Source organism: Pleurodeles waltl, chromosome 10 (genome assembly GCF_031143425.1).
Source record: "Pleurodeles waltl isolate 20211129_DDA chromosome 10, aPleWal1.hap1.20221129, whole genome shotgun sequence".
Classification (NCBI taxonomy): domain Eukaryota; kingdom Metazoa; phylum Chordata; class Amphibia; order Caudata; family Salamandridae; genus Pleurodeles; species Pleurodeles waltl.
Window position 1 is genome coordinate 180,904,202 of NC_090449.1, and position 23,096 is coordinate 180,927,297.

Consider the following 23,096-nt stretch of genomic DNA (forward strand, 5'->3'; position numbering starts at 1 on the left):
TCAAAAACTACTTGAAATACAATGTGATTAAACCCCTTCCACCGGTGAACTTGTTTAGTACAGAGTCACATTGTGAAGGACAACAAACATCACAACCGACCCCCTCGTTGTACTGGCTCTAGGCCATCACCAGCCCGGGTTGTTAAGACCCCAAGCCTCATCCATACCAACATATCTCTATTGTACATTGGGAGCATTACACCTAGTTAGGCCCTCCGTCACTCACACACTCTGATGCTGCAGAAGCAGCATGTCTGGTAATATCAAGGTCATACAGGAACATATCAAAGTGCATAAATCTGCGCACATGTGCAGCATGAGATAGGCACGGAGAAACAAAAGAAAGCTGGTAAGCAGGAAGGCAATAAGCAGCCAACATTGAGTCAGTGACAGTGCTACAAAAAGAGAAATACAATGGTAACAGGTTGAAAGGTGTGGTAAACACTAGGAAGGGGTGAAACAGAAGCCAGATACAAAAGGAATGTATGGAAAGGAAGCAGCTAAAAAAATGCTAAAGGAAAACAAACGTGGAACCAAGCAGCAAAGAAAAAATATCATTTTGGAATGTGATTCTCCAGAGAAGCATAAAGAAATTTTAGATAATGAGAAAAAAAGCAGACTGTACAAGTAGCATGAAAGAAAGGACAACATAATGTACAAGTTACTTACCTTCGGTAACAAAATATCTGGTAGAGACATATTCTAGTTGAAGATTCCTTACGTTAGAATTTCCCCCCTGCATCAGACTGGATCCGGAGATTTTTCTTCGAGCAGTACCCTTGCGTGTCGGTAGGTGGCGTCGTTGGCGTCATAGTCGCTGTGATGACATTGGGAGTAGTATATAGACGCCGCCTTCGCACAGTGATGTCAGTATCTTTTAACTACTTTCCACGCCAAAGCTCAGAGCCACTAGGAACACTGAGATTGGGGAGCCAGAGCTAAGGACCTGAAAGGGGAATGCCTGTCCCTAGAAATCAGTTTGCAAGCGGGGAGGATGGGTGGGCGGTAAGGAATCCGCAACTAGAATATGTCTCTACCAGATATTTTGTTACAGAAGGTAAGTAACTTGTACATCTGATAGGGACTTCTAGTTGCAGATTTCTTACCTTAGAATAGATACCCAAGCAATGCCATCCTCGCTGGTGGGCTGCGAACCAAGATCATACTAGGAAGTCCTGCAGGACCGAACAACCAAAGCAGCCGTCCCGCTGGACCTGAATGTCCAGAAGTAGTGTTTAGGAAGCGTGTGCAGGGACGTCCATGTAGCTGCCTGGCAGATATCCCGGACAGGAACTCTGCATGCTAACGCGGTGGAAGCAACAGTTGCTCTGGTGGAATGAGCACACAAGCCCTCAGAAGGTTGCTTCTTGGCCAAAGAGTAGCACATTTTGATGCAAAGAAGCACCCATCGAGAGATGGTAAACGTTTGCACCACCTTCCCTTTTTTCGCACCCACATACCCAACAAAGAGTTGATTGTCCACCCGGAAATCTTTAGTACGATTGAGGTAGAACGCCAATGCTCTTTTTGGGTCCAGACGGTGGAGTCTCGCCTCCTCATGGGAAGGGTGTGGGGGTGCGTAGAAAGTAGGCAGAGTGATGGACTGGCCTACATGAAAAGGTATAACCACCTTAGGAAGGAAGGAAGCCTTAGTGTGCAACACTACTTTGTCAGGGTGCACAGACAAGTATGGAGAATTTGAGGAAAGGGCCTGAAGCAAACCCCCCCTGCGAGCAGAGGTGATAGCAACAAGAAAGACAGTTTTGAAGGTGAGGAGCCGCAAGGGACAATTATGCAGTGGCTCAAAGGGAGTACACATCAAATAAGTAAGGACAAGATTGAGGTCCCACTGAGGAATGATTAATGGAGTGGGAGGAAATAAATGGGTGAGGAATCTACTCACAATAGGAGATTTAAGAATTCAGGGCTGATCAGGTAACCTAAGGAAGGCTGAAATGGCAGATAAATACCCTTTAAGGGTGCCCAAAGCAGAGCCCTGTTGGGCCAAAGAAAGAATGAAGAGAGGAACCTCTGATAAGGAGCAGAAATAGAATCAACAGATTTGTTGGTACACCATGCCACAAAGTTATTACAACAACAGGCATATACAGTTTTGGTTGAGGGACGCCTGGCTTCCAAGTTAACATCTCAGACTTCGGGTGGAAGATCAAAAGTCGTCAACTGTCGCCACTCAATCTCCACGCTTGAAGGCGGAGGTTGGACAGGTTCGGGTGAAGAACCATCGCCTGTTGCTGCGACAGAAGATCCGCCCGAAGAGGCAGTCTGAGTGGAGAATCGATGGACATGCTCAATAGCTCTAGATACAATACTCTCCGTGCCCAGTCCGGAGCCACCAAGATGACTTGGGCTCGGTCGTTCCAGATCTTCTTGAGAATTCTGGGCAGAAAGGAGCCCGGAGTTCCACTCAAGACGAAAAGCGTCTCCGAGCGAGTGCTGCCTTGGAAATTCCAAAGCGCAAAACAGCTGACATTGCGCGTTCTCTGTGGAGGCGAACAGATCTAACCAAGGCTCTCCCCACTGCTGAAAGAGACCTTGTGCAACCTCCAGATGGAGACGCCATTCGTGATCAGCTGTGCATCGACGGCCGACTTTGCCCGCTCATGCGTTGAGGGAACCCTCCAGATGTTGAACCATCAGGGTAATGCCCTGATGTTCCAGCCATGTCTAGAGGCGTAGTGCTTCCTGACAAAGGGTCCAGGACCCTACTCCGCCCTGTTTGTTGCAGTACCACATGGCGGTAGTATTGTCCGTGAACACCTGCAGCACTTACCCTTTGAGAGAGGGAGGGAATGCTTTCAAAGCAAGCCTGATCGCCTGGAGCTCCAGAAGATTGCTATGGAGCCCAGACTCCGCCGGAGAGCAGAGTCCTCTGATCTCCGCCTCTCCCATGTAGCCGCCCCAACCCAGAAGTGACACATCTGTCACTATAGAGAGATCTGGTTGGGGAGGGAGAGGGATCGCCGTGGACCCAATGTGGATTCGAAAGCCACCACTGAAGGTCTTTCACAGTCCCCTCCGAGATCTGGACCATGTCGGAGAGATTCCCCTGATGCTGCGCCCACTGGAACTTCAGGTCCCACTGCAGAGCTCGCATATGCCATCTGACATGTGTTACTAGCAAGATGCAGGAGGCCATGAGGTCCAGCAGCCTCAGAGTCAGTCTCACCGAAACCCAAGACCAAGGCCGAAAGATCAGAATCATAGCCTGAATGTCTTGGACTCGCTTTTCGGGAAAATAAGCCTGAAACTGCACTGTGTCCAGAACAGCTCTGATGAAAGGGAATGTCTGAGAGGGAGTCAGGTGTGACTTCGGCACATTGATAGTGAACCCCCGCGTGTGCAGGAGGTTCGCCGTAGTCTGAAGGTGTGAGACGACTTACTGGGGCGAGTCCGCCTTCAACAGCCAGTCGTTGAGGTAGGGGAAGACTGAGACCCCTAACCTGCGCAGATGAGCTGCAACCACCGCCGTCACTTTTGTGAACAGCCGAGGGATGCTGGTAAGGTGTCGGGAGAGTCAATAATTGGCCCGGCGCCGGGGAAGGTCTCAAGGGTGCAACCGGTGCCACTGGGCCCGAAGGCGCCGTATCGGGGTAGGACCGCTTAAAGGTGAGGCGCATGGGCTCATAAAACTCTTTAAGCTGGGCGGGGGTCGCTCCGGCTCAGGGAAACTCGGGAAAGTGCTGAGCCGACCCAGACGCAGGCTCAGAGGATGGAGGCCTTGTGCTTGAATGCTCCTCCTGCGTCGCGTCCGTCGAGCGACGGGGCGAAGTCGGAGATCGATGGGATCTCTTCAACTTCTTCTTCTTACCTTGACCAGAGGATTTGGAAGAAGAAGAGCGGTGGTGGCTCTGCGACCGGTCTCGAGACCTTCCTCTCGATCGAGACCAGGACTTGCGCGGAGTCGAGTGCCGGGCTGCTATGAGCTTTAGGGACCACTCCCTCAAAGCCTTCAGGTGCATGGCCCGACACTCAGGGCACCTCTTCGGGTCGTGGTTGCGCTCGAGACACCCCAGACAAACCTGATAAGGATCCGTCACTGACATTGTACGGTGTCAGTCCTCGCACGGCTTGAAACCGGTCTTCGGGTACATTCTCGATGCACCAAATTTCCAACAAAAACTCGACAAAACGGTTGAAGTCAGTCAAAAAGAGACCAGGGTAGCTCTTCTCTGGATCAGTGCGTGGTGTGGAAAGAAAAGAACTGACGTCATTGCGCGAAGGCAGCGTCTATATACTACTCCCGACGTTATCACGAGAGAGAATGCAAAAAAAAAAAAAAAAACTAATGATAGACGGAATGCGGAACTATGTCAAATGTTCACCTCAGTCACAGATCTGTGTCACTGGAAACAAGCTATACCCAGCTGCTGAACCCATAACTAGGGTATAACCTGTCCCAGGATGCTTGCTCCCGGGAGGACCTAGTCTGGCAGTTTGGGCTAGCCTGGCTGATGAAGGGTGGTAACCCGAAATCGGTCCCAGGATGCTTCTTTCCAGTCAAGTGAGGGTGAATGTTTGACATTGTTCAGCATTCCGTCCATCATTATTTTTGCATTTGTTGCCCTTAAAGAAATAACAGCAGTTTAAGCTGTGATACGTTAGAATAAGCTAGCCTGTCGTAAAACATTTTTAAGGCTGGCTTATTGGACGTCACAATTGGGCATGCAGCAGCAAGAGACCTTGGATTCAACTGTCTTATCAGTTAGTGAACTGATTTTGAGAGCAGGAGGACATAAGCGTTTAAGCTGGACTTGGTACCATAAATGAGATTTGAGATTCATACCCTAGCCAGCTGTATTTATATGCACCAGAGTGGTGCTGAGCGATAGCTGTTATTACCTTATTCAAGACTGCCTGTAAATCTGGCTTGCGGTCTAAAGTAAGACCAGGCAGGAAATTAGTTCAGGATCTCGATCTCACTGCTGCTGCTCAGAAGGACAGCTCTAAATTAGCTCACTCACCTGCCAATGTACACTTTATTCAAAGTCAAAGAAGATGAGAATGGATGATGTTCGTCTAGTTAGCAGCTGAAGCAATCACAAATGATTGCCCTCGAAGATTCATCACAACACAGATTCTTCACTAGTATTAGACTGTACTTCTTTGACTAGTGAGAAATGAGACATTTGCCAGAGTTTCCAGGCCATATTAATTAAGCAGTCTCCAATGAAGGGGATTACACTGATATGCACTTTAGGATGCATGCTCCAATTAATAGTTTTGAGACACATAAGCTTATGGCTGACCAAATCACAGCGTTAATGGCTTCAGCTTGGACTGGAGTATCAATCTATTTAAGGCACAGAGATATTGTGGATAAGCCTCTCTGGTGACTAGGAATGAGCCCATAAAAGCATCACTCTCATGTACCTTGAGGTCACTGGGACAAATTGATGCAGTTACAAGTAACTTTAGTTTGTAGAATACCTGTGAGAATGCTCCGGAATTAGTTGTGTGAAGTACCGGAAGGTTTCCCCCAGTGTTACCAGTGCCTCCCAGTTTGCTGGACCCTATCCAATATCCATTAGATAATGTTCGAAAAGGATGTCTCAAGGCTGGGGAAACTGTCAACTTAGTCACATAAGGCAGAGAGAAAGGCTTACACTTCCTAACTATACCACTGCTAAGTATTATACAGAGTGTCAACACTAAAAGTGGAAGACAGACATGCAGTCCATGGGTGCAAAGATACAATGCTCTGTGGCTGCAATAGATCTGGGTAAGCAATTAAGCAGCTTCCTAGGCCAGATTTCCCACAATCTGTGTCAACAAGAAGACAGAAGGTGGAGTTGGATGCTTGTTGCATGCATGCTGAAAATAGGAAATCATGAACTTAAAATTGTGAAGTGACGCCTATTATTTGCCAAGTGGAAGTAAAGGGCAGCTGTAGCAGCTTAGTGGCGCATAAGGGGCCTGTGAATGGTGTGTGCATATTCCTGGCTACCAAGTCTTTAATTATTTTCTGTATATGTTGAAGCAGTGTCCGTATTGCAGATTGAAAGACATATGTATGCGTATGTATGGGTGAGTATTTGTATAAAGTGATCCTTATTCAAGAGCAACGGAGGACAGAACATGCCACCAGCAAGCTATAAGATCAGGCTAAGGGTAGACTGCTGGCTCCGCTGTAGAGCCCCTTGAAAAGGTATGTCCTTCAGCCCTTGTCTGAATTGTAGGACAATCGGTGATCATCTGATGTGGATTGGGATGGTGCTACAGGTCCAAGGAGCATTAATGGAGAAGGCTTGACTTCTTATTGTTCCATTCTTGCAATGTTTTGTCTCCAGTCTGACAATATCCAGCCTCTTGGTCTGATACTGTCCCCCGAAAACAACTATTTTGTTTGCCAAGTTAGTTTGGGTCTCATTCTTAAGGACTTTATATGCAATGCAGCTAGTCTTGAAAATGAACCTGTGTAGAAGGGGAGGCAGTGTAAGACTTAACATGAGGGTGATGTAGTTGAATTTTTTCTGAGTCATTGATGAACACAGCCAATGCGTGTAGGATATCTTTCAGGCATGAAACAGTGATATGAGGAAGAATGTTATGTAGGGTGTTGCCTTGTGCCGCTCCACAGATGGGAAAGGTCTAAGACTTGTACAGACGTACTGAAGTCGTCTTCCACGAGTGCCTACTTCACATTCAACAAGAGGGAGAGTTGAAACCAAGCTGTCTTGGTCATTCTGTGTTGCTTGAATGAGATGTCTGTGTCAAGGGTGAATCCCATGACTTTGCATAATCTGTCAGTTGGAGTACGTCTGATACGTTTACGTTGCAAAGCCAGGCCTGAACATGAGGTGGTCTGGTGCTGTTGACTAACAGAAGGAATTTAGTAATTGTGGGGTTTAGCTTCAGGAGGTTAGTTGACATTCAAACTTGGATTAATTCAAGGCAGAAGCTGAGCCTCTATAAGTTGCTGGATGAGGTTTTTTCAGGTGAGTATCAGCTGCGTGTTGAATGATCTTGATGCTGCTTTCAGTAAGAATGCATTTCTTTGGGGTTTCATGTAGCAATTAAAGAGGTTGGAACCCTAGGGTATTCCACAGGAGACTCCATGTTTCTGCAATCATTTGTAACCTATTTGTATGAGCAGGTGCTAGCTAGTGAGGTAGGGTATGAATTATTTCAAGATAGTGCCTGAAGATCCCATGCATGTTTTTAGGGTGTGTATCAGAGCTGGATGGTTGACTGAGTAAGTGAAGCAGGACCAGGAGACTTGAGATGTTGCTGAGGAGGCTTGTCAATTAAATGGAGTCCCAGTGTTGCAGCATGCACTGAAACGTGTTGGTTGTGTTGAAGAAGATTACTCTTTCTGATGAAAACCTGCAGCTAAGTGGTGACTGTTTTCTCAATGACTCTTTGAATGGCTAGTGAGTAATAGGGTGTAAGGTGGTGAAGTCAGCTGGGTCCAGGGATGGTTTCCTTTTAGGGGAAAAATCTACCCTCTCTTAATGGAATCTGGATATGTTCTTTGACTTGGTGAGGCATCAACAATGTGGAGGGCCTCTCTTTGGGGCAAATTAATGATAGAAGGTGGGAGTGGTCTTCATAGGTTGTTGCCTTGAGAGACCCAATGATACTGGAGGGCTCCATATAAGAGCCTGGACTGAAGTAAATATATTTGCTGTGGAGGCAATGGGGAATACCTGGAAGAGAAAGGGTCTTGGAAGTGCCAACAATGAGCTTGATGGCTTTACAATTGTTGAATTAAGGAGGGGCCTCAGACGAGGAGTGGTGCAGTTTTCATATAGTCTTGAGGAGAGCTTTGCCTCTGTTGGCTCCTATCCGATGGTGGTCTTGTAATAAGAGCCTTTATCAGGAATGAGGAATGGGCGACTACAGTGGATTGTTACAGGTAGGTTGAAAGCATCTGAGAGTTTAGATCTTATATATTTCTTCTCCTGTTTTTATATGATAGGGTTTATTTTAATTAGGTTCTTGAGGGACTGAACTGCTGAGGGTTCTGGCATGGTGGACCAGGTTTTCACAGCAGCATAATGTTGAACACAAATTCTCATAGTGGTGTAGAAATGTTGAGAACTGACTTTGGTAGTGGCCTGGAAGTGTTCTGGTAGGTTTTGTTATTCTTGCCTTTTTATTTTACAAATGGATGTCTTTGATGGCATGAAAGAAGGGACAGGACGTACCATTAACAGAAAATGTAATAGCAAACCATAGTCAGTATGACCAAATTTTAGACAATTCTTTCCAAACAGTCTGGATTGTTTAGCGGTGAAGGGTCGTATGTATGTATGTCATTATAAAATAATTTACATATTGCTAATCACTCAAATATACTCTTAAAAGGTACATAACTGATGTTTTCCAAGAAGAACCCTTATTGCAAGACCAGTATTACAGATAGAAGACCACTCAAACTCACCAGGAGCTTTTGTCCTTCCGTCATGTTTACAGTTTCGATCCACAATCCAGTCCCACAGAGAGAGTTCACATAATTTCATCTGTATGTGAAGCATCAAATGGTATTGCACCTTAACAAAAAAGATACACCAATTGCGAGAAGGAAATGCACAAGGATTGGTGGATTATGATGAAGTTTCAATTTATTGTTTAAAACAACAGAAATGTACTGTAGCACAGTTCCATTATAAGAGCCACAAAAGCAAATAAACTGTGAGCTGATTTTCAGCTGACATCTGACAAAGTTCATTCTTACTACTTAGAACCCACTATATCGACTCACAACTATGCAGGCGCCACTAAAGACAAAATACCACTACTTAGCATACCAGTACATCAAATAAGGTTAAGTACAAAGTAATGTAAAAGGGTAGGAATTAGGGTAACAGACAATGTTAAGTGTATAGTTAGAGGTAGTAAGTGTTAGGGTTAGTTTTAGGGATATGTGCAGGATTAGGTTGAGGGCAAGGTTTAGGTGTAGGCTTTTGCTTAGTCTTATGGTAAGAGATGTCTAAATACTCAGGGGTGACAGTGTGAATGGTTAAGGGTAAGCATAGGCTTATGCTAAGATTTTGGTTAGGCTTACGATCTCAGATGGGGTAAGTGTGTGTTTTCAAGTTAGGAATAGTTTCATTGGTGTTGAAAAGTGTGTGAAGGTACATAAGGCTGCAGGCTAAAGTACATTTTACAGTAAGGGCCAGGCTTATTGTAAGAATTAGGTTTGGGTTGATGCCCATGTATAGTTAATGTAATGGTTAATGTTTTGTTGCAGTGATAAGTCAATGTAGAGGCTGCAATGTTATGGCATGGAGACATATGTAGTAACAAATACACCCAGGCTTAGGAACACTAATAAATGGAGAGTGGATCAATAAAGCAACACACAGTTCACCTACAGACTACTTATCACCTATTTAACTACAGCCTACAGCCACAAAGAGAAAGACAGTACATAAAATGGATAAAATGTTAAGGACATCAGATATATTTACTTTCAGTATTATAAGTGGGAAACACATTGTATTATAGCAACTACAGATGTAGTTTTAATGGCCAGAAACTACACATCATGGATGAGGCTGAGATATTGTGACATATTTACGTATCTAACCAAAAATATGAGCTCAAAAGACTTCCTACTTCAAGTAAGTGTGTAGCAGAAAATCCGAAGAGTGACTGAAAAAGGATTTATTTAAGGAGATACATAGCATTTCCTACCTTAAAACGTTAATGGTGTGAGCATACATGTTGAGTATTAGTGCTGCAGATCTCGAACATTTATGTTAAGCAGCTGTGGCATTCTGTATATAGAACCTGCTTACGGAACCTAGCAACTGTCACTAAGAGATCCTAGTGATGGTAACCAAGGGATCTGACAGTTGGTGAGGAAGCAGAGAGAGAGAAGGCTTGTGTTTGGATGGGGTGTTTGATTTGACCTTTAACTTTAATAAATGACGAAGGATTCCGTCGTAAATGGTGTCAACCCTCATCATTTCATTGGCGACGAGGTAGAGGAACCAACCTTGTGAAGTGTCAACACCCCAACACCACTGGATTTGTAAGTTGTGTGAAATCTGCCTTGTTTGTGTGGCAGAGACTTATAACACAACTTCTCCAACTTACCTTCAATGCTGCTGTTCTCCATCTCTGTGCTGCTCTCCGTGAAAGAGTGTGGTAGCATTTAGTTCTGCCTGGTCGCATCCAGACCAGTGGACCGGACCGGAGGTGTGAATCTGTCTTCGTGGGCTGTTCACCGTGAACCGGAGGCTTGCGCCTGAAGAGGAGGCTGCGGCCCCTGTCGCTGCTGCCCCGGTGAAAGAAGAGTCGGAATCCGTGAGGAGGGGCCCCTCCTCCTCAGGCTGCCATCCTTCCCCACGCACACTCGGTAGCCCCAGAACTCTTCGAGGCGAGGCACTCGTTGTGCCGGTACAGCCGCAGCGTAAAGACTGGCTCAAGCAGTCTACGCGCCATCATTTGATCGGGCGCGGCACTGCCATACTACGGAGCTGCGCAGAGTTGATTACGGAGCTGCGCAGACTGGCTCAAGCAGTCTACGCGCCACCATCCGATCGGGTGCGGCACTGCCATACGACGGAGCTGCGCAGAGCTAATTACGGAGCTGCGCAGAGCTAATTTAAAAAAGGTTCTTGACAGTTTTGAACAACGTGAACTTAGACGCTTGAAGTGTCAGTAGGTGGCGCTATTGCGCTGAAGAAGGGATAGAGTCGTGGGAAAGTACCTTCTAAAGCTAGCATTGTGATTTTTATGAATGTGCTTATTTATGTTCTATGTTCTACTTTGTAATCTATATATATATTCTTAACATTTCTAGTTTTAAGTCATAGAGTGGTATAACGTTTAAAATTTGTATTGAAATATTATTTAATAGTACCATTCATCATGCAGAATGTTACCTGCCCTCCATTCTTCTTACCTTCTCCTGGTGAACCACAGATTCCGTGGAAGAAATGGAAAGGTGTATTTACACATTATGCAAGAGTTTGTGGCACTTCTTTGAGTGCTGAGCGCAAGATGTCACTCTTGTTACACTGTCTAGGGGCGGAGGGCCAGGAGGTTTTCAAAAATCTTCCTGAACTTTCTGTGGATGTTGCGAGTGAGCTCAATGACTTTGAGATTTGTATCAAAAAACTAGATTTACATTATTTACCTAAAGTTTCAACAGTTTTAGAAAGGTATCACTTTGGGAAAAGAACTCAACAACCAGGTGAATCTGTAGAGGAATACATCACAGTTCTCAGGAAACTTGCCTCCTCATGTAGTTTTGGGAGTAATAATGAGGAGAGGTTAAGAGACCAGTTTATGTTGGGTTGTAGTATTGAGAAAGCAAGAGAATCTTTTTGGAACAAAGATAATCCTCCTCTGAGTGAAGTGATTGGTATTGCTAAAATGCATGAACATAGTTCAGCTTGTGTTGAAGAAATTAGGAGGACTAATCTATTTGAAAGAGAGCGATGTACATATTGTCGGTCATAAGAAGAACTCACAAGAGAGGATGAAATCTCAGAGGTTGGTCAAAGAGAGTTCAAAAGTCATTAAGGAGAAATAAAATTTCTAGGGAAGGTGTTATAGGTGTGGAGAACTGGGTCATTATGCCAACTTTAAAGGTTGTGTTGGATGGAAAGCTTCTTGCAAAAAATGTGGCAAGAAAGGACATGTTACTGTGTGTTGTAGGAGTGTAGACATAAAGAAAAAGAGGGTTCAAGAAATAAGTTTAGAAGATGATGATTTTTGTGAAGAATTTGTTTTACAGGTCAAAAAAAGTAACGGTGGTCCAATAGAGTCTGTACAAATTGAGGGAGTAAATATTCCCATGATGTTTGATTCGGGAGCAAAAATTACACTTATTCCAAGAGTTCTTTTTGAAAAACATCTCAGAGCTTTGGTGGTTCTTTTCAAGCCTGATATTTCACCTAAAGGGTATGGTGGAAAACCTATTAAGTTATTGGGTTACTTTATTGGCTCAATCCAATTCAAAGATAGGGTTACAGTTGGTAAGATCTATGTTTCCATGAGAGGTGATTCTCTCATTAGTTGGTTTAATCAGAGAGATCTCAAGGTGTATCTTGACCCCAATGAATCTCCATCTGTAAGATTGAAAAATGATGTATGCATTGATTCGGTGGAACATAATGGGTGTTTCAATGTTATCAGTTCGAGACCATCATTTGAACAAGAATTTCCAAATCTGTTTCAAAACAAACTTGGATGTATGCGAGGTTATGTACATAAAATTAAGAGGAAGAAGGGTGCCATACCTGTGGTCAGCAAAGTAAGAAGTGTGCCTTTAATGGTCAAAGAGAAAATGAAGACAGAATTAGATAAACTTATGCTGAATGGCATTATCAAGGAAGTGGAAGCTACTGAGTGGTTGGCTCCAGTGGTCATGGCTGTTAAGGTTAATGGCGAACCAAGACTTTGCATTGATTTGAGAGAATTGAATAAGTGTATAGTGGTGGATCATTATCCTTTGCCTAACATTAATGAAATGTTATCTTTATTAGGAAGTGCAAATTGTTTCTCTTCTATAGATTTGACATCTGCCTACCACCAGATCACTTTACATGAAGACTCTCAGGATTTGACGGCGTTCATCACCCCTTTTGGCAGTTATAAGTTTATTCGTATGCCATTTGGCCTAGCTTCGGCTGCAGCTGTTTTTCAACGCGCCATGGAAAGACTGCTTGGAGGACTGCAAGGTATCAAAGTATACCAAAATGACATTCTTGTATATGGTAGAGATGAGAAAGAACACAATGAAAGAGTACGCCAAGTTCTCAAGAGACTTGAAAAGAGCGGTTTGACCTTAAAGGCGGGAAAATGCAAATTTAATCTTCGTGAAATTGATTATCTTGGTCACAAAATTTCTTCCAAGGGTATTGAACCAAAAAAAGAATTGGTTGATACCATTATTAATTTTTCTAGTCCTTCCTCAAAAGATGAGGTAGTGAGATTTCTTGGTATGGCTGAGTTCTACAGTAAATTTGTGGATCATTTTGCTGATAAGACTGCTTGTATGAGACAGTTGGTGAGGAAAGGTGTCACTTTTGACTGGAGTGAGGAGTGTGAAAAGGAGTTTGTCTCATTAAAGAATAGTTTGAAATCTGCTGCTAGTTTAAATAGTTTTGAACCGGGACAGCATACAGTAATAATGTCGGATGCTGGCGTCAAAGGTCTTGGGGCTGTCTTGATACAAACATATGGTATGGTGTTGAAAGAACAATACTTTTTTTATCAAGGTCCTTGAAAGGGGCAGAGTTAAACTATTCTGTTATCGAGAAGGAGGCATTGGCTGTGTTTTGGGCGGTGAACAAACTGAGGAAATTTGTGTGGGGTAGCAATTTCATAGTAAGAACGGACCATAAACCATTAAAAGAAATCTTTGAAAAAAAAGGGTTAGATGCTGTTTCTGGCAGAATCAGAAAATGGGTAGTGGCCTTGCAGGAATTTACGTTTGGTGTGCAGTACATACCTGGGATTGAAAACAACCTGGCTGACTGATGTTCAAGGTTGGTAAATGATGATATGAAGTCTGAGGATACTTCCTTGGATTGTGGGGATGACTTTGATGTGTGCATGATCAGGGATGGTATAATTAAGGAAAGTGACTGGATATTGGAGTTATTAGGTGATGAAGTTGTACAGAAAGTTATTAACAAAGTCAGAGGGATGGTACTGAGAAGAATGATCAACAGTTATGCGGCTTTTGGAGAGTCAGAGATGAGTTATCAACTCAAGGTGATTTCTTATTGAGAGGAACGAGGCTTGTTCCTCCAAAGAAGTTGAGAGATGAATTAATTTCCATGGCTCATGAGAGTCATCCTGGTATTTCCAAAACAAAAGAGAGGTCAAGACTCATGTATTGGTGGCCAGGTATGGACTTATCATTTGAAAGATGTTTTAGGGAGTTTGCGGAGTGTTCCAATGCGGACAAGACTTTAATTTGTAGAACTCAACCCATGAAAGTGAGGGAGCTACCAAAAGAACCTTGGCAGGAAATTTTGTTGGACATTTTGGGTCCGATTAGATATTCGGGCTCTGATAAATATATTATTGTATTAATGGATATGTATTCAAGATGGCCCGAATTCAAAATCACTAACTCTGTTGAGACACGCAATGTAATAAGTTTTCTTAATGATATTTTCAATAGAGAAGGGTTTCCTTCTTCTATTCTGACTGATAATGGTGTACAATTGGTCTCACAAGACATGGAACGCTTCTTGACTGAAAGAGGCATTAAACATAAGAAAACTTCTCTTTATCATCCTGAAACCAATGGAATGGTAGAGAGGTTAAATAGAGTATTAAAAGAAACTATTCAATTGGCTTTGGCTAATAATAAATGTTGGAAAGAGGAAGTGTCATGTAAAATCAGGATTTATCGGTTGACCCCTCATTCTGTTACAGGCATTTCACCTTTTGAGTTGTTCAGAAGGAGAAAACCAAACACATTAGTGTGTCCTTCATGGGTTAATGACAAGGTGGGTTTAAAATCTGCAATTGTATGTAATGATAAGTTGAAATGTTTAAAAGAAAGGAAAAAAATTGCTGACAGAAAGATTAGATTTGATATGCGCAGGGCAGTCAAGAAAGTGGTGATTCGAGTAGGTGATCTTGTCAAGGTAAAGAATCCTCGTTTTGGTCTTTCAAAAGAACATTCAAAATTCTCTAGACCACTTGTAGTTAAGAAAGTTTTGGGTAATGCTGTAAGAACTGAGGATCACAAAGTATGGAATGTTGGAAGGGTAGTCAAAGTGAAGTCTGCTTGTGGGGAAGGTAAATCTGTGAGTGATGATGTAGAGGGAAAACATGATTTTGTCAACGATCATTTTTCACCAAGGAAGTCTTGAAGAATTATCAAGCGACCTAAAATTTTATATGACTTTGTTTAGTGCTTATGTCTCCTTATCGTAGGTATCTTCATGTAAAAGTTCTCTTTCATAATCGGATACTCTTCATTGTTATTATTTTTCATGTCTTCTTTTGTTAATGAAAGGAGGGAGATGTGTGGCATTCTGTATATAGAACCTGGTATATAGAACCTGCTTACGGAACCTAGCAACTGTCACTAAGAGATCCTAGTGATGGTAACCAAGGGATCTGACAGTTGGTGAGGAAGCAGAGAGAGAGAAGGCTTGTGTTGGATGGGGTGTTTGATTTGACCTTTAACTTTAATAAATGACGAAGGATTCCGTCGTAAATGGTGTCAACCCTCATCATTTCAGCAGCCTGTGATAAAGCAGTTCATCTCAAAGTAGTCTTTATAAAATATGTATTTCTGTCTCAACAAGGGGAGGCCTTTGCCTTTCTCAAACATTAATGAAGCATGCAAGTATGCACAGTGAATAAACTTTAATTAATCTACGAATAGAACAGTGAGATCTGACAATCAGAATGTTTTTCTAGGCAACAACTGCAGTAATCTAAATGCTAAGAAGAAATCAGTGTGTCTCTACTTATCCTCAACGGTTTCTTGCTGTGTGTCCCGGTTACTATTTTCTTTTTTGTCACCAATTGGTCTCCCTACACACAATTGGAGTGCTTGACAAAAGGGATCCACGTCACTGGCTGAAATTCCTGTCATTGGGCTTTTCACAGCCCTAAATAGTAGCTTACAGAACAAAGGAAACATACACAAATTCCAAGATGGAGAGAGAAAATAAGACCCTAGGGCTTCGTGGTACATCTGCCTCTGAAAACCTAATGCAGCATCCCTCCACTTTTATCTGGGGAAAAAAGGGATAGAACATTGAATCTAGGCACAAGAGGTGAGGCGTAGCAGATAGAGACATAAAGGTGGGGTTTTCAATTGAAGTCTGAGTGAGTGCCTTGGTCGGACTGGAGTGGAGTCAGGACCTTAAAGAACTTTGCTGAAGGGAACTAAAGATCCACCATTTGTTTTTGTGTGTGCAAGGAACCCTGAGGCAGCTGACTGCCTGAAACCATATTCCAAGAACAGCAACTGGGTCACACACTAATACTAAAATATGGGAGGGAGAAGAACAGGAATTTAAGTTGTTGTTGTTCGCTGCTTTTACCCTTTAAAGTACCCTGCTTAATCCAGGTGAACAAACTGTCTATAAAAGAAGGAGAAAGAAAAGAACACATCCCTGCTTGCTGTCCTGACAAATGTCTGTCTTCCTGACAGAGGCCTGTTGGGGAGATGGTCTTCAGCTCTGGTTTGAATCTCAGGTCCAAAAGTAACAGCACTTGCCTCTTGCTGCCCATAAGGCATAATGTGGTTCAGGGTCAGTAGACGGTGCTGGCTTGTACTTGAGGAACTGTTATTCTCGGCTAGAGAGGGCAGAGGATCCTGTAGTTGATCAGTCACCTGTCTACAAAAAAAGCTAGCAGACCATTTACAACTAGACATTTCCCCTGGATGTCCAAATGTTATCAAAGCCTCCTTCACTATGAAGATCTTGCATTACATTTTACCAGACCTTGGGTCACTCTAAAGGGTATAGGCTATTATCCGCTTAGCACTCTCCAGACCAGGCTTACAGATTATATATGTTGGTGCCTTAATATCTGTCCTATGCAGACTGCTGCGGAGACAAAATGCTGTCAGACAGCTATTACACCTCTGCAGCTGTGATCACATACACCCAAACTCTTCAAGTTATTCACTTTATTGAAAATTCCCTCTATCAATGATATTGAGTAGAATAATTGAAATTTACATAAAATAAAATGTTGTTTAATGTTGGAATTAGGTAATGTTTTTAGATATTTTAAAATGTTCACTTAGAAGCAAATGCTGGAGATTTACATAACCAGTTTTACAACAGATTACAACACTTGCAACAGAAGTGAGTGATTGTTCTGAATGCACACCCTCTCTCCTGCCATCTTCAGAAAAAACACACTTCAAAACCGCCAGGCTGACCACATATGAAATTAGCTCACACACTGAACAACTTAGCTGCATTCACAATGTTGGTGAACATCTTTGTAGATTTGCCCCTCATTTTGGAGGAGAAATTATTTGTGAAGGAGGAAAGAGAGGGTTTACAGGCAAAGGATCAATGTCTTTGTGATGTCCAGGGATTCTGTCATTGCCAGATACTGCTCCTTACTTGATGTGATCCTGGCTATGGTTGCTGATTGGGAGCAAGAGCTTGATTCGCTTAACGCCCACCACCAGCCTGTCCCAGACTATGTTAATATACTGGCTGCACTCCATTTCATGGACACTGGGGGCCATATTTATACTTTTTTGACCCAAAACTGCGCCAAAGCAGTTTTGCATCAAAAATTCTAACGCCATTTCCTTGTGCCACCCGCCAGGCGGACCCACACAAGACCCAGGAGAGGGAGAAGAAGAAAAGGAAGTGTCGGTTCAGTGTAAAGGAGCATGAAATACTGGTGAAATAAGTGACGGAACACCAGCACCAACTATTTGCCACCTCTAAATTGCCAACTGGGAGGAGAGAGGCAATTTGGCAACAAATTGTTGATAAGATCAACAGTGTGGCAGCGGTACGGAGAACAGTCACCGAGTGCAAGAAACGCTGTCATGACTGCACGCGCAGGACCAAGGAAAAGATGGCAAGGAACAGGAAGGCAGCACTGCAGACTGGAGGTGGGAGTCCAACACCGCAGGAGGCCCTGGACCACATGGAGGAGATGGTGGCAGCCGTCATCCCTGAGGAAATCATCACAGGGATTCAAGGACAGGATAGCGCAGACTACCAGGATACAACACAGATGCAGAGTAAGTGGCATGGGGAACAAAAATGACTATTTGTTAATTGCAAGCGGGGGGATTAACTCATACACAACGCATGTCAGCCATAACAATCATGTAGTGGAAAGGGCAAAGGGGCACGGCACGGATGCATGGCCTGGGCAGGGCAAACCTGGGGCACAGCACATCACTACACCAACCACCTTTGCATGGGGGTACTCGGCCATGCCAAGGATGTTGGAAAAGCAAAGCCAGTCCAGGAGGGTATGGTACAATGTAAAACAGACCTGCTGTCACACGATAGCTGGTATTGTCACTACATGAACTAGGGCTCAATTTCCAGTCTCAGGCCATATCTGCAAGTGGTGTTTACCAATGCTAGTAGTTGCCCCTATCGCCTCTGCTGTGTGTGCAGGTCAAGTAGCTAATGGCAATTATGTTCCCATGGATCAAAGACACCCAAAATAGAGGGTTCAGGATGACAACATTATCAATCCCGTGTAATTAACAAAAATTAGCAAATCCTGTCAAATTCCCATGTCTATAGGCGCTACAAATATCAGGTATTGTATTTAACATTATGAGGTACACAGCAGTAATGTCACACCCATGCTGCACGTCAGGGTCTACCATGTGCCTGCGTCACAATAGCTCCAATGCCACCATGGAACATCTCAAGTGTCATAGTGCTAGGACAACAGCATTGAGGGGGAGGACATATGTTTCCAGCTAGTGAAATACACCCGCACAGTCAGAACAGGAAATGGAACACTGCTAGGACCATCAGTGCAATCCAATGTAGCACACATTCCCCAACATCAACATTACACACTACCAATGTTGACACCTGTATTGTGCCATGTCAATGCTATACATAGTATATGCTAGGTCTCAGCAACATATAGCTGGATGTGAAATATCAGAGACTGGGTCAGATTGTTACGTGTGGTGCAAGTGCCATCAGAACACCGACAGCCAGTGCAAGGCCACAACATGATAATGGAAGTAGACGGAGGGTTGGATAAGACAAGAAGGTGGCAACATACAATTTGGGCAGAACCTACACCTAGAGAATGTGACGCAGACATTTCCCCAAACTGCCCACACTACATGTGCCATGAAGGTGGGGCATATGCCTGGGAGACTGTTAATCTTAATGACAGGAACAATGAACAGTAACCAAGATCACAATGTGCAACTAATAGGAAGTCAGGCACGTCACATTACAAATGCCACAACACAGACACACTAATCGTACAATCTCATTGCAGAGGACGATGGCTCTCCTGGGGATAATCCTGTCCTGGACTTCCCTGATGACATGGATGACGAGCTGACAAACATTAGCCAGCAGACCCTCCAAGATGTCCTTGGAACCCTCCAGACCCCACCTTCAGTCTCAAGGAGGAGCACAGAAGTAGCAGCCATGACAGAGGCGCCACCCACCACCCCAATTGTACGACCTGGCAGCTCCAACCCAGTTGAGGACTCAGAGGACACTGGCACCAGCTTTGAGAGGACTGAAGTTGGTGTACAGTGGGAGCTGGCCAAGGAGGTGCGGGTGGGCCTGCACAATATGGCAGCCAGCCTAGAGGGGGTGCGTTTGTGCATGATGTCATCAGCAGAACAGGCAGCGGCCATGCAAGGGCAAACATCTATCCTGCAATAACTTCAACAAAGTGTAAAGGAAATCAGCACTGCAGTAAGGGAATTGCCACAGCACCTCGCACACCAAACCTTTCACTGCGTGAACAAATGCAATCATGGCCCCCGTAGGGCTGACCTGGCTGCCTACCACAGTGATGTAGCTGCTATACTTAAGAACCAGCAGCTCCTCCTTGCTGCAGTACTGCCCTTAACAGCCCCACAGTTGGCAGCTACCGGGATTTTTGACTCCATGTCTTCAAACACTGAAGTGTGTGTTGCCCCTTCAAACCCACCACCACCAAGGGCAGAGGAGACAACACACATCAGAAGAAGACGTGGAACAGATCACCTTCACCCGTAGGAGTACCCGGTAGCAGAAGTCCATGCCAAATGGGCAATGGAATCCTAGGTCCTGTGCTTGTTAACATGCCAGGCTTGCAACAGCTGCTCACATGCACTGTTCTCCAGCCCACTGTTTACCTTGACACTATGCTCTGTGATTGTCTCTCACTACCTCATTGGCAATTCATGTTCCTCTGCAATGTATGATACTTCACCCCAGCATGTCCAATGACATGTCCCATTGCACCTTTGCAGTATCACAATCGAAAGGGTCACACTAATGGACTAACAATCCTGGACTGTGTAAATATTGCACTACAGCACTTTAAAATAAATAGAACTTACACAACCATTTTGTCTCTGTGTAATGTGACACATCAACTGTGTAGGAGATTAGTGATGTATGTCACATGTCAAGGGCCACAGAATGTCAATACAACAGTGTTGAAAGAATGTGGCCTGATAACTATGCACTGGTGTCTGGATTGTGTCATCATCTGCACTTCCTGAGGGTTATTTCTGTAGTATATAACAAACTAACAGTATAATGCTGTGTTGGACTGAAGAAGCCCACTTCAAGGGTTGGTTAAGCAGAAAATCAATGTTTTAAAAATCCGCTTCTAGCCAATCTTTATGTATGTGACATCTGACTATAAACTTTCATCACACACACACACACACACACACACACCATACAACAGGAATGGATGTGTATGAGTGTATGGACAAATAAGTGACCTGGGAATGCAATGTAAGATATGAGTTATGTATACAATACTACATAATATTATACCATCACTCACCTTATCAGATGAAAAACACATCCAAACTTAACACATTACGAACCATAGTAACCTTGAGTGGTGGGTGCAATGGATGGTGGATGCATAGCGAAGTCGCTTTGATGTAGCTGCCTATGTGACAGCTCAATTGGAATTGGGAATAACCATGTCAATAATGGGATTTGGATGCAGAATGGAACACAAATGCAAATACTAAATTGACACTGTTCACCCACACCAAGGCCCTGATCCCCAAGCATATGACACATACTGTAAAGGAGTACTTAAATATTTATTTAACAGTAAAAAAGCATACTAAAACTAGGGGAAACACCTTAACTAGCCTAACCTATCCTAACTACACATTACCCACAACTGGCCCTAACTACCCTAAGCTAAACTTACTTATCACATTTAACTAAACACTCTAAACATCAACCCTCCACCCCCCTTATACGACGGGACACATGGAGGACAACATATACTAACCTAAACACATACTATCTTATACTAAACAATTATATTTTTTTTGTATTTTTTTTCTACACGAAAACCCCATCATCCAAAAAAAAAAAAAAAACATATAAAAATAGAATCCCCTCCACCCCCCAACCTACTTATACCAACTAAACTAACAGCCTATTCTAACCTAACACTAAGCCCCCTAAACCACTAAATATAAGAACCAGGAAAGAGGAGGGAGGGAGGGAATCATGGCTGAGTGTCTCCAAGTCACAAGTTTGCCCTCCGCAGGATCTTTTTTATCCCACGCAGTCTCCTGCTATTGCGGGACACCTTCTGCTGCAGCCTGTCCATCTTGCGCAACATCTGTTGCATGTCATGTCACTGGTTCATAAATTCCGCATTGTCAATGACTGTAGCAGGGGTGGTCTTTGTGCCACTAGTGGAGGGGTGTGCTAGTGCCGGTGCCATGCTTGGAGGGGGAGGTGCAGGGGCTGCTGTCAGTGGTCCAGGAGCGGATGATGTTGCAGGACCTGCAATGGTGGCTGTCATCCTTGGTGCCACTTGGGTCGGAGTGGTGGTGCTGGCGGCTGTTGTGGACACGGATGGGCCCCCTTGGGCAAATGCCCTCCAGACCTCTGTGGCTCTCTCAAGGCGATAACGCCGTGCCATGTTGCGGAACCCAGACTCCACATCCAGAATGTGGCGGTAACCCATCGCCCTCCTCTGGAATTCTCGGATCTGATTGGCATCCATATTGGAAGCTGTAAAAAAAAGATGAAGCCAAACATTAGTTACATCATTGTGTGATACAGCTACTGATGATATTCAAACACTTCCTCAAAATTAGCTTAAACAGGCCAAATCACAGTACAGATCATAGATTGTCCCTGAGGAAGTACATGCCAACGCGTTCCTAATTGAGGACAATTGTTCACATCATTTGATATCACTAATACCTTTCCAAAAACAAGCACATAGATGCAAGCACCCATCTGGGCTTGAGCTACATGCACAACTATGACATTATACTCAAGTGCCACATAAACGTAGCACAACATGTGGCGTTAGATGCTGCTAGGGAGTCGAACATACAATCCTACATGTTCATTAGTTAACAGGGAGCCTCAAGTCTGTGGGTAATACTTCGGCATCCCTGCTCTGTGTGATTCAGGGTATGACTTGCTATCATGAAAATGGCTACCTCCAAAATTTTCATTCCAATAAATGTAGCAACAAATGTCACCCTGTCCACCTGCCCATGCCAACAGCGCCGCACTAGATTCCCAAATTATGACTCTATGCCACTGATTGTCCAACTCAAATATGAAAAACAAGTCAAACTCCAGTCAAGTCACATATCAGATCATGTGCCAGCACATCATACCTTGCTATGTGTCTGACACAAAGGTGTCAATCACACAACAGCTGCAAACACAACACAGAACTAACATATCAACACTTATTGGATATGTCTGGGTCTGCAAATCGAGCCACTTCTCCAACTGTGTAAAACATGGAAGGGTGAAATGTGCTCAATGTCTGCGCACTGTACAACACTTGGAACACAAAATGACTGTGTGTGACATTATGTATGATAGACCAGCACCTCAGGCATATAGACACCCCAACAGACCTATCACTGCAAACATGTACTGACCCTGTCACTCCAGTGAGTGATACACACACATATGCACACATGCAGTGGCCTTAACAATCATGTAGTGACAAACCTGATTACTCAGTTGGCTGCACATTCATTTATGGAGGGTACTCCATTTATTCATTTGTTGTTATGAGAGACATGCAAAGCCACATTTCTGGTGCACTGCAATACCAGTCACTCAAGTATTGTGGCTTGTGCATCAAGGGACAGTCAGTTACTGTGTGATGCTCATGTGGGTTGAGTTTTGCCCATGAATTATTAAGCTTTCTATTATCCATTAAATGTGGGCCTCTGTTGTCTGTAGGCTACATATGCCACATTGCCAGTTTACCAAGAGCCAGATATGCCCCCTATGACACCATGATGGCAGGGATCCTGTGTGTTACTTGTTGACAATCTTACACTAAACATGGGTTGGCCATTTATCTAAATCAAAACAACAAAGAAATATATTCTGACGGTGTCTATTTTGATCATCGGTGACAGAATGCATGAGCACAGGTGTAGTCATTGCACCAGAAATGTGTCACTCATTGTCCTGTGT

At 43.9% G+C, this 23,096-nt stretch overlaps 1 protein-coding gene across 2 annotated transcripts in view; it reads right to left on the reverse strand.

The window, feature by feature from the left end:
- The window catches only part of EIF2AK1 (eukaryotic translation initiation factor 2 alpha kinase 1), a 339,056-nt gene that overhangs the window by 135,030 nt on the left and 180,930 nt on the right, over nucleotides 1-23,096 (reverse strand). For both annotated transcript variants that reach the window (XM_069210157.1, XM_069210156.1), the window contains one exon: nucleotides 8,405-8,513. In XM_069210157.1, coding sequence (XP_069066258.1) covers nucleotides 8,405-8,513 — 109 coding nt within the window. The remainder of the gene's footprint in view (nucleotides 1-8,404; nucleotides 8,514-23,096) is intronic.